The sequence below is a fragment of the Epinephelus lanceolatus genome, chromosome 14, assembly GCF_041903045.1.
Source record: "Epinephelus lanceolatus isolate andai-2023 chromosome 14, ASM4190304v1, whole genome shotgun sequence".
NCBI classification, from domain to species: domain Eukaryota; kingdom Metazoa; phylum Chordata; class Actinopteri; order Perciformes; family Serranidae; genus Epinephelus; species Epinephelus lanceolatus.
Genome location: NC_135747.1, coordinates 39,792,356 through 39,805,019, shown reverse-complemented (window position 1 = coordinate 39,805,019; position 12,664 = coordinate 39,792,356). Strand labels below are relative to the sequence as shown.

General features: G+C 47.1%; 1 protein-coding gene across 1 annotated transcript; it reads right to left on the bottom strand.

The window, feature by feature from the left end:
- Positions 1 to 304: 304 nt before the first annotated feature.
- Positions 305 to 5,439, bottom strand: LOC144466773 (trace amine-associated receptor 13c-like). The gene is made up of 3 exons (XM_078174190.1): positions 4,993 to 5,439; positions 1,563 to 1,759; positions 305 to 1,121 (listed from the first exon to the last, which is right to left on the bottom strand). Exons 1-3 carry the CDS (start codon positions 5,437 to 5,439, stop codon positions 305 to 307), a joined length of 1,461 nt encoding a protein of 486 aa, XP_078030316.1.
- Between the last annotated feature and the right edge of the window lie 7,225 nt (positions 5,440 to 12,664).

Here is a 12,664-nt window from a genome sequence, read left to right as displayed (position 1 = left end):
GCCGTTCTGCAACGGACATGCATCCAGTGGAATTCTGGCTTAAGTCCCAAAAAATGGTGCTGCCTCGATGAGGCATAGATCCCAACATTAGGTGTCCCCATGTGATGCATAGATTTGTTGTAGATTTCCGGATCACAGCAAGTTGGAATCCTTACATGAAACTGACACCGGGTAGAGCAATGCACAATTTTATCATATACTGCTTATATACAGTAATATATACAGAGATTTTACTTCAATTTTTGTGATTTTCAAATCAAAACCTTGGTGGAGCAGGCCTCATTTCAGTCACTCCACAGCCTCTCTACAGTATGTTGGTCTCACAGGAGCCAGGCTGCAGAATCTGAAGACTGACAATGAGTTTAACTGCTTTTCTAAACCAGGAATAAAACAAGGCATAGATCAAGGGGTTAAGACATGAGTTAAAACAGAACAGATAAAACACAAATGATGCAGATGGAGAACTGACCATGGCATCACCTGCAAGAGCGACACAGTAAAATGGGCAGAAACATATTAGAAACACAGCTACAAGAACACCAAGAGTCCTGGCTGCTTTCAGCTCAGATTTCTTTGTTTGTGGATTCACTGAAAGCTGGAGAGTGACAGCTGTGATGTGAGAGCGCATGGCACGAGCCTGAGACACAGCCACAACAAATACTCTCATGTACAGAACGACAATGACAGAAATGGGAACAATAAAGGTTACAACAAGGTCAACAGCTCCTGCAGTGTGGTTCATGACAATCACACACTCCCCATGGCAGGAATTATACCTGCCTGGTTGAGTCAGGTCATCCTTTAACAAGAGACTGCAGTAAGAAACAGCACAGAGCCAACACAGACACACACACAGTTTAACTCTTTTCACAGTGACTCTGGTGGTGTAATGCAGAGGGTCACAAATAGCCACATAGCGGTCGACTGATATGAGCACCATGTTTCCTATGGAAGTAGAACTAAATATGAGGGACACATAATAATAGAGCAAACACATGAGGTCACCAAGAAACCAGCAGGCTGTTTTTAGCAGGACTTCTCCTGGTATCACCAGGAGGCCCACGAGAAAGTCTGAGACAGCCAGAGAGAGGAGGAGGATGTTGGTGGGTGTGTGGAGCTGCCTGGAGAGAAAGAAGAAAAACTCATAAACCCAACAGGTCCTCAGATCTAATTGACTGAAACAGTTGTAAAAAAAAACAGATATAATGAAATGTTTTCTGATCGACAACATCTGCAGTTTCAATATGGTTAAATGTGGACATCTAACTGCAATATCTGGTGTCAAAATCACAGTTAAGTTTGTGCAAAAGGGCAGAATACAAGTCAAATGTGTCTTAAATACATTTCCAAGGTTGCAACATCTGTATCATAATATAATTAAGTGTGGACAACTACTGCAGTATCTGGTGTTGAAATCACCAGTCAACAGTCAGCAAGACAGAGTACAAGTCAAATGTGTCTAATGTAAAAGTCCAAGCTGAAACATTATTCAGTACCAACTGAAAGACAGTTCTTCTAATCTACAGAAGCTGTTCACATCAGTAAATTAAGTTAATCTTTGCCTGAAGTGGGAGACTGAGATGATGACAAGGAGGTTAAGAGCCACAGTGAGCAGAGAGATAAAGTACAGCACAATGTTAAGGAGCACAAAGTTGGCCCAAGGAGAGGTGGGCTTTCTGCAGGAGGTGTTGAGCAGTTGTGGAAAGCAGAGCTCCTCCATCTTCAGAGAGCTGCAGCTCTGGCAGCTTCCTGAACAAATCTGAGTTATATAACCAAATGAGCTCTTACGTTTTCGAAATTCCTCTCCTCCTTTTTCTCTCGGTCTCTGTTGGACTCAGATGCCCCGCCTCCCTCACTCTGCACATCATCTTCATCACTTTTACTGGAACCCAGTGTTTCTGCTCTATGTCAGTCTCCACTCTTGTTTTCTTTACCTTGTCTTACCTCTTTGCCTTGTTTTAAGTCACCGAAGTGGACCGTCAACAGGAAGTTATGGAACAGCCCTTACTGATTTCAAAGAGGCCACACAGCACAGGTGCCAGTGCAGAGGGCTCAAGGAAAAATATTAATATTGTTGCCCAGTGAAAGAGACGAGCCTAGCTCAACTGTTGTGACAACACAATGCGCAAGCTCACATTCCTGGTGGACTGCACTGAAATGTGACAGGCTGTTCTCATGCACAGTTTGTACGAACTCATTAAAGGAAAATTTCGGTTTATTTCAACCTGTCTCCTATCGTCCGAAATTTGTTTCAAGTGACTAGTGACATAAAAATAATAGTTAGCATGTTAGCCGTTAGCCTAGATACAGCCGGGGCGCATAGTAGCGTCAGACCTGTTAAAACGTAAGTGAACGGGCAACCTTCAAGTGCAAAGTTAGTCCACTAAACAAGCTTTTTTTCCACAAAGACCGCCTCATATCGTTAGGATAAATGTCAGAGAACATATAGAAAACGACATGTAAACGTGTTGTCTTACCTTACCAGTGTGCTGCCATGTTTGTTTACCATTTAGCTCTGCTTTCCAAAGCGTGGCCGAAATATCGCGAGCAGCGATCTCATACCGTGCCTGAAATCTCGCGAGAACAAGCAGCAACAGCTGGAAGGCAGAACCGGACAGTAGCCTGAAAAGTTCATTCATTTATTTTATGAAAGATTTATAGAATAATGGCTGACTTTTTGCCAGACTTCGACTTTGTGGAGGAGGAATTTGATTTTGCAGAGTTTGATGGCCGCCCTTATTTATTTGAGCCAGAATACATTGACGAAGAGCTTTGTGAAATTGAAGAACGGAGGAGGAGAGAGAGAGAGGCGCAACAGGTAGAGGATGAGAGAGGAGGAATGGCTGCTGCAAGGCTGCGTAGCTCTGGAGATTGGTGGTGTACCTGTGAATGCTGTGCCCCAGTGCCCACAGAAGAGGAATGCCTCTGTTGCAAGGAATGGGACCGGTTGCGGCCTTATTTTCAAGGTCTGGATGTGACCAAGGACGAGACACCTCCACCTGGAGTAGTATCCAGCTGGGCTTTATCTAGAGCTCGCAAGATATATTTCGGCCGCGCTTTGGAAAGCAGAGCTAAATGGTAAACAAACATGGCAGCACACCGGTAAGGTAAGACAACATGTTTACATGTCGTTTTCTATATGTTCTCTGACATTTATCCTAACGATATGAGGGGGTCTTTGTGGAAAAAAAGCTTGTTTAGTGGACTAACTTTGCACTTGAAGGTTGCCCGTTCACTTACGTTTTAACAGGTCTGACGCTACTATGCGCCCCAGCTGTATCTAGGCTAACGGCTAACATGCTAACTGTTATTTTTATGTCACTAGTCACTTGAAACAAATTTCGGACGATAGGAGACAGGTTGAAATAAACCGAAATTTCCCTTTTAATAACATGGTAAACCATTAATGTGCTACCTGTGATTTTAAAGAAGGCTTCTTTTAGAGCCAGCATGAAGAAATGGACCAGAGTATAGTGAGAGTAACAACAACATCACAAATATATTGACACAATATTCTTGCTCAGATTTTCTGTAACACCCATAGTTGCCATGGCGGGAAAAAAAAATGCAATATATACAGTAAGCACTTCTGTCATTGCATAGCTTCATTCAGTGGCATCACTTTAAGAGCATTGTGCTGTGGGCAGATGGGGCGCGTTCCACTACCATTTTGTAGCTACTGTCTGCCGTCTGTGGGCTTCATTCCATTTCAAATTGCCATCCGTCTGCTGTAACCGAATCCAAACGCCACTAATAAATAAATAAATAAATAAGAAGAAAAAAATAAGGCTGAGCACGGAAGAACCAGAGAGGAAACACCATCTCATGGAGCCGTCTGCCCTCCACTCCACCAGGGGAGAGCGGACCCCAAGCCAGCGCCACAGAACCGCCACGTCGGGATCCTGGGACCACGCTCCACCCCTCCCCCTTGCACTAATCTGCACATTTGAACATTAAAGACTTGTTATTTACTGTGTACCTGTTTCCTGAGTCGTGCTTTTGGGTCCAGGCTTTAAACCAAATCATAACAGAATGATCTGGCCATGTTGGAACCAGCCAACTCAGACTCAGGTTCACCGGTGATGAATCTGAGACATGCTGTTTCATCCCAAGGGATAATGCTTGGACATCATGACCAGACGCTGCGGGAGATCGTGGACTCCCTCTCCAATCTTACCTCCGGTCTCGCTTGAGTTGAGAACCAGCTGCAAACAAATAATCCACCTGTGTTTAATCTCTCCCCAGCAGTACCAGTGGGCACATTGCAACCCCGTGAGCCGTACGTTCCTGCCCCTGAACGTTATGACGGAGCCTTAGGTGACTGTAAGTCTTTTCTTTTCCAGTGTTCCCTAGTGTTCCCTACTTACAGTTCTGACAGGTCCAAGATTGCCTATGTGTTGGGTTTGCTCACGGGGAGGTTTTTGGTTTTCAAAATCCCTTTATTGAACCATTGCCAGACCTAATGAACAACAATAACAACCACCATCAAAACAAGTAAAGAACTCTGTCCAATCAGAAATTTACAATCAACTCCTCATCCTCCCCCACAGAGCACAGAACCCCGCCAACAGCCCATATTTGACGAAATGTCAATATGTTGTCCGTCATCCTATAATAGGCGTGTTCCACTCTCAGTCTGGCTTTTAACAAGCCCTCCAGAACCGGCACTGGCTCCACACTGGTGATACCCTGCGCCTGGTTCTTGCGCGTCAACCAAATGGCCAACTTGGCAGAACCAGATATGAAGTTAATCAGTGTGTGAGCACTCTTCCTCCGTGCACTGTGCTTTGGGCCAAAGATGAACAAGCTGAAAGAAAAAACCTCCCCGAAACCCTGAAACCATCTTTTTAACAGCTCAAACAATGCTGACAGCCGGGGACACTGTACAAATAAATGAAACAAAGTCTCTGTCTGTGTACAGAAAGTGCACTCCTCCCCAACCCCTGGATCCAGGTGCGCTCTGTATCTGTTCGTGGCTATTGCACCACGTACAACCCTCCACTGGAGGTCTGCTGTCCGCTTTTCAACGGGCAGCTTGTACAGGGACCGCCAGCTGCCTTTCGGGGACACGTCTGTGCCAAAAAATTCAGCCCACCTCGACTCCTTCAGCCCTGCCAAAGAGTGCAGGTTCAGCACCTTCACGCAGACATGGTAAAGTGCTTTCTTCCTTACATCCTTAAAAGTGTCCAGGTGAGGGGTTGTAAAAGACAGCAGCTGACCACCTCCCTCCTGCCACTCCCTCACTGCTGGGTAAATGAGCAGAGAGGGGAAGCTGTATTCACTGTTCTCAGACCACTGATCACATAAAGCACAGTTCTCTGCAAAAGCTCTCAGAGATTGTGGCAGGGCGGCATGGACTTCCTCCACCACTCTGGTGATGAGCCTGATAGAGGTGATGTTGGTCCTCGCTCTCAGGGTGTCCACAGAACTTGCTGTCATCTTCATCAGATGACCCAGTTTGGTGCAGCCAGCCTCTCTGAGGCTAGCTCGCAGACTGGGAGACTGTAATGTCTGAGTCTTTAGAAGGTTGTTAAAAAACAAAGGCTCCTCAAACAGCCACATACCTGGTGTCTCATCTGTGGTACGTACAAGCTGGAAAATCTGCCATGCCTGCAACACAGAGCTGTAAAACGGTGTCAGTCCAGCAAGAACCACAGCTTCAGGTTGTAGAAGGAACAGTTGTTTGTCATAGCCCAGGCGCCCAGCTCTCCTCAGCAGCAGTCTAGCTGTATAGAGCCAACCTGGGCCAGAGGTATACAGGAGTCTTTGTGCAGTCTGGAGTCGAAAGGAAGCAATTTTAGACTGGATGTTTATCAGACCCTGTCCCCCTTCCGCCGCAGGCAGATAAAGGGCTGCTGCCCGGACCCAGTGTTTGCCAGACCAGAAGAAATCCACGATGGCTCTCTGAATGTCCTCTATCAGGCTTTTTGGTGGTGTTAAAACGTTGAACTTGTGCCAAAGGGCCGAGGCAACCAAGTTATTGGCAACCAGAACTCGTCCCCTATATGACAACTGGGGTAGCAACCATTTCCATTTAGACAACCTCGCGCACACCTTCTCCCTAATACACTCCCAGTTCTTTGCCTGAAAACCTTCTGTGCCCAAGAACACCCCCAGCACTTTCAGACCCTCCTTCCCCCACTCAAGACCTCCAGGCAAAATGGGCACTGCCTGATCCCTCCACTGTCCCACCAACAAAGCTTCACTTTTTGCCCAATTCACCCATGCAGATGTGGCCCCTTCATACAGGGACAGGGTGTCCTGCAAATATTGAACATCCCTCTGGCTGGTGATGAAGATACAAACATTATCCGCATAGGCCGATACAGTAGGAGGTTGAGCAAGATCCGAGGACCCAGGCAGTGAAAGACCACGGAGCTGACCCCTCAGCCTGTGCAGCAAGGGCTCGATGGCTAGACTATATAGCTGACCTGAGATAGGACAGCCTTGCCTTATCCCTCGCTGCACAGGGGAGGGCTAGAGCCTGGGGAACAGCCTTTTGGCATAATCCACTCACTGCTCAAGCTACTTTTGAATGGTTTTCCAACGAGATGATGTCTGTTTTTGACCATCCCATTACCAGTCATGACACCAGTAACCAACTGTTGAGCCTGCGCCAGGGTTCTCTTAGTGCGGCCAATTATTCAGTTGAGTTCCGTACTCTGGCGGCTGAACTTGGGTGGGATGACAAAGCACTCCAGAGCATTTTTTTGAGAGGACTTAATGAAACTGTTAAAGACTGTCTCGTGGGTAGGGCAGAGCCCAAGAGTTTACAGGAGCTAATCGCGTTAGCCATTAAAGTGGACAATAGGCTAAGAGAGTGACGCAGAGACAGAGCACAGGTTGTGAGATCCCCTGGAACTGCTGCTTCACCTATTGCTCCACGTTGGCCTGTTGAAACTACTCCTGCATCTAATAACCAGTCTGTTGCTCCCACAAGACAAGAGGAACCCATGCAGTTGGGTCGTAACCAGCTAACCCCAGCCGAGCGCAGTCGGCGCTTCAAAGAGAGACTATGTATCTATTGTGGACAGCCTGGACATCAACTCGCCACATGCCCTCAATGTTTAAACCCAAGTCCTCACCAGTCGCAGCCGGGGTTCTGGTGAGTAGCACTGTGGTCCCTATGTTACCCCGTAAACGCATTAACATTGAAGCCTGTATTTTGCTAAACGGTGAAACCTTTAAACTGGAGGCTCTAGGTGATTCTGGCTCTGATTCCAATTTGCTTGATTCCCAGTTTGTTGAACAAACCCTGATTAATACTTTCCCCACTGACACACCTCTCGTGGCTAATGCATTAAATGCGGAGCTACTGGCTCACATCTCCCATCAAACAGAGACACTATCACTGTTGCTGGCCGGTAATCATCGAGAACAAATATCTTTTCATATCATGCCATCCTCTCACGCCCCTCTAGTACTCGGGTTACCCTGGCTCCAAAAACATAATCCAGTCATCAATTGGGCAGCCAGTAAAATTACAAGTTGGAGTTCATTCTGTCACACCTCATGTCTCAAGTCTGCTCTTCCTCCAAGCTCAAGTAAACCCAGTGCAACCCCACCATAACCTCCAGACCTCTCCTCTGTACCATCCGTGTATCATGACCTGGCTGAGGTGTTCAGCAAACAGCGGGCTCAATCATTACCACCTCACAGACCTTACGACTGCGCCATTGAGCTGCTGCCCGGAGCCCCCCTTCCCACCAGCAGGCTCTACAACCTCTCCGTACCTGAGCGAGAAAGCATGGAAACCTACATAACAGACTCCCTGAACTCAGGTATCATACGACCTTCCTCTTCTCCACTTGGTGCCGGTTTCTTTTTTGTGGGAAAGAAAAATAAAACCCTGAGACCCTGCATTGATTATCAGGGCTTAAACAACATCACTGTCAAAAATAAATATCCATTACCCCTCATTAATTCTGCGTTTGAACCTCTCCATGGTGCAACTATCTTCACGAAGCTGGACCTGCGTAACGCCTACCACCTGGTGCGTATAAAAGAGGGTGATGAGTGGAAAACGGCATTCAACACACCCCTGGGACATTTCGAGTACCTCGTGATGCCGTTTGGGTTAACTAATGCTCCAGCCGTTTTCTAAGCATTAGTTAATGATGTTCTGAGAGACTTCCTGAATCATTCTGTGTTCGTTTATCTGGATGACATTTTGATTTTCTCCCGCAACCTCGAGGAGCACATTGTGCATGTGCGACAGGTTCTGCAGAGGTTGCTGGAGAATAAGCTGTTTGTGAAGGGGGAGAAGTGCGAGTTTCATGTGACCTCTGTTTCCTTCCTGGGGTACATCCTGGAGAGCGGGCAGGTGAGACCAGATCCCACGAAGATCCAGGCAGTGACGGACTGGCCCCAACCCAAGTCTCGCAAGCAGCTCCAGAGGTTCCTGGGCTTCGCAAATTTCTACCGGCACTTCATCAGGAACTACAGTCAGGTAGTTGCACCTTTAACCCAACTCGCTTCTTCTTCTGTGCCTTTTGTCTGGTCTCCTGTGGCTGAAGATGCCTTCAGGGAGCTGAAGAAGTGCTTCACCTCGGCTCCTGTCCTGGTTCAACCAGATCCTGCCCGCCAGTTCGTGGTTGAGGTCGACGCTTCTGACGTCGGGGTGGGCACTGTGTTATCCCAAAGAGCTGCAGGAGACAACAAGCTCCATCCTTGTGCGTTCTTTTCCAAGAAACTGTCACCTGCGGAGCGAAACTATGACGTGGGAAACCAGGAGTTGCTGGCTGTCAAGTTGGCTCTGGAGGAGTGGAGACACTGGCTGGAGGGAGCGGAATCACCTTTTACGGTATGGACTGATCATAAAAATTTGGCTTACATTCAAAGTGCTAAACGATTGAACTCTCGCCAAGCCCGGTGGGCTTTGTTTTTTGGCCGGTTCAACTTTAACCTCACTTACCGGCCAGGGAGCAAGAATGTTAAGCCTGACGCCTTATCTAGGCAATTTCACGATGACGGGGGCAGCCCACCTGTGCCAGACACCATTCTTCCCCCGTCCTGTCTTGTTGGTTCTCTGACCTGGGAGATTGAGTCCGTGGTTAGGACTGCTCTCCATACTGACCCAGATCCTGGTGGTGGTCCCCAGGGTCGTTTATTTGTGCCTGTCTCTGTCTGTCCTCAGGTCCTCCAGTGGGGACACACATCCCGGTTCACCTGCCATCCTGGAGCCTTCCGCACCCTGACGCTCCTACAACGCCACTTCTGGTGGCCCACCATGTCTTCAGACACCCATGAATATGTCAAGGCCTGTACTGTGTGTGCCCGCGGTAGAGTGACCCATCAGCCACCTGCTGGACTCCTCCGTCCGCTCCCAGTGCCCGGCCGTCCATGGTCCCACATAGCCCTGGATTTCGTGACCGGATTACCTCCATCCCAAGGTAAAGACACCATTCTAACGATTGTGGATCGTTTTTCCAAGTCTGTTCCTTTTGTGGGTCTTCCTAAACTGCCCTCTGCTGCTGAAACTGCTGAACTGTTGGTGGATCATGTGTTCCACATTCATAGAATTCCAGCCGACATTGTGTCAGACAGAGGCCCCCAGTTTACTTCTCAGGTATGGAAGGAGTTTTGCCAAGCACTGGGTGCTACAGTGAGCCTGTCATCGGGTTACCACCCCCAGTCTAATGGTCAGACAGAGAGGGCCAACCAGGACCTGGAGACCACCCTCCACTGCATATGTGCTCGGAACCCAGCTTCATGGAGCACTCACCTCGCCTGGGTGGAGTATGCACACAACTCCCTGACGTCAGCAGCTACGGGTATGACACCATTTGAAGCCTCTTTGGGTTACTTACCACCTCTGTTTCCCTCCCAGGAGCAGGAGATTGCCGTGCCATCGGTCCAGCTCAACCTCCGCAGGATCCGCAGAGTCTGGAGGGAGACCAGAGCGGCTCTCCTGCGCACCCAGGACCAGAACTGGAGGTTGGCTGACCGGCGGCGTACTCCTGCTCCGGAGTACAAACCAGGACAAAAGGTTTGGTTGAATGCGAAGGATATTCCCCTCAGTGTGGCTTCTAAGAAACTGTCTCCCAGATTCATTGGTCCGTTTGAAGTTGAGTCAGTTGTTAATCCCTCTGCTGTTCGCCTCACACTCCCTGCCTCAGGGGGCGTGGCTACCAATACCTGGTGGACTGGGAGGGATATGGACCCGAGGAAAGGAGCTGGATTGTTCGGGGACTGATCCTGGACCCCTCTCTCCTCACTGACTTCTACTGGAGACACCCCGACAAGCCTGGTAGACCGCCTGGAGTCGGTCATTGGGGGGGGGGGGGGGGGGGGGGGGGGGGTACTGTCATGATCCTCATCATGGCAGCCTCTCCCTCATGTGTGTGTGTGTGTCATTCCCTGTCTGTATTACTCCTCCTGTGTTTCTCCCCCTGTGTTTCTCCCCCTGTCTGTTCTGTGTGTGTGCATATGGGCGTGGCTTCCTTCCACAGGCAGTGCCAGATGAATCCACTCCAGTAATCAACCTCTCCATAAAGCCTCTGGATTCCTCCCTACTCGTCGCCAGATCGTTTCATCAGTCTGCGCAGTAGTTTGTATCCTGGCTCCTCTGTGTTTTTGCCCTCGTGCTTTGTTAGCTTGTGTAGCTAATGCCTCTGTGTTTGTTCCACCTCGATTGCTGTGCTTGCCTCGTGATCTCGTGTGTGCTACTTAACTGCCTGCCTGTGGACCTTCCTGCCGCCGTCAGCTCTCCTGTGTTTCCCCTCGGAGTGAGTACGCTCGAGAAGACGGAACCTGCTGCGCCGTGCCGCAGCACCTCCACCACATGGCGGACGCCACACCACGGACACTCTCACTCTCCTCCTCACCGGTGCCTTCACTGAACACGTCGGGATCCTGGGACCATGCTCCACCCCTCCACCTTGCACTAATCTGCACATTTGAACATTAAAGACTTGTTATTTACTGTTCCCTGAGTCGTGCTTTTGGGTCCAGACTTTAAACCAAATCATAACACACGAGATGATTAAGGCTCCAACGAGAGACGCACTACCGAATGAGACGGAATTATCTGGCACTCAAGGTGAAGTCAGAGATGGCTTTATAGCAAGGTTGACAAGGTGAGATGGAAACCAGGTGTTCCTCACCACCCGTGGTGGAAAAGTAGGTCAGCCCCGCCTCCACACACCAGCCCTGCAGGTCCAGGAAGGACAGGAAAACAAACAGAAAAACACAAGAGCCGCCACCAAAACATGCATCAAAAGCAGACCATAACAAATAGGCTAAATAGTATCTAAGCAATAACAAAGTGTCTAAACAATAATAAATAGTATCCAAGTTATCTATTAGGCTACCATTCCACTCTGTAAATAGATTTTAAAATTTCAATATAATTTCGATATTATTTTTGCTTATTTCATTATTGTTATTATTGGTTTTACTTTGGTTTTACTTTTTAGTAGTATTGTATTGTCTGAGGATGACTCATTTTAGTAACTATCTACAGTAAAAAAGAAAAAACAAGCAAAAATCATTTTATACACTGGGCCTTCAAAGTGCTCTCTGAAACTACACCTGGCATGGCTTGTGTCCAAAAAAAGACAAAATCAAAACTTTGTCGTAGAGCTAAACCAAATACATCATTGGAAAGGTCTCAACCTGGAGAGTAACATATGTCAGTATGAAGATTCTACATGGCTCCTGCTTTCAGCCATTGACCTTTGAACCTTGACCTCAGTGCATGTTTGAGTGCTTATAACTCAGCAACAAAAGGGGGTGCAGACATGGGACCAACTGTTATAGAGAGCTCTTGACCTCAGCTATCATGTGAGTGTAGTCAACAACTGGGGGTGCTGTCAGATATGGGTAAAATATGGATACAATTAATTTTCACCCATTTAGAAATTAGATATTTAAAATCTGATTACACAAGTGTGTTTACCATCCCCTTAAAGTCCACAGTGTACTTTCAATTCAGTATTTACAACTTCCAAATCTGGGAAAAAAAACTTATATTTTTTAAAAACTACAATTCCCTGGGACCGCGCCATGCAGCTTGATACATATCAGCAACATAGTTGTAGTTCTTCTGATTTGCAAAGTAGGGTTCTAAATAGGGTTGTAAAAAGATATATCTACCCAATATATCTAATATCTAGTGAAGCCGAACTAAAACACTAAACACACTGCACCTAGATGAACTATGTTAAGAAAAAGTAAAGATGTCGGCTAATTTTCGATATTTTAGCTAATACACTAGAAACAGCATTTTCGGGACGGCAGGTTTTTTTGCAGCTTGTAAAATAGGGTTGTAAAAAGATAGATCTACTGAATATATCTAACATCTAGTAAAGCCGAACTAGTAATGACACTGCACCTAGATGAACTATGTTAAGAAAAAAAGCAAGGATGTTGGCTAATTTCAGATATTTTCGATAGTACTCTAAAAAAACTGCGTTTTTGGGACGGTAGGTTTTTTGCGGCTTGTTGTAAAATAGAGTCGTAAAAAGATACATCTACTGAATATATCAAATGTCCAGTAAAGCTGAACTAGTAATGACACTACACCTAGATAAAATATGTTAAGAAGAAGCAAGGATGATGGTTAACTTCAGATATTTTAGCAAGTTCTCTAGAAACAGTGTTTTTGGGACTGAATATTTGAATATATCAAATATCTAGTACAGCCGAACTATCATGTTATTAT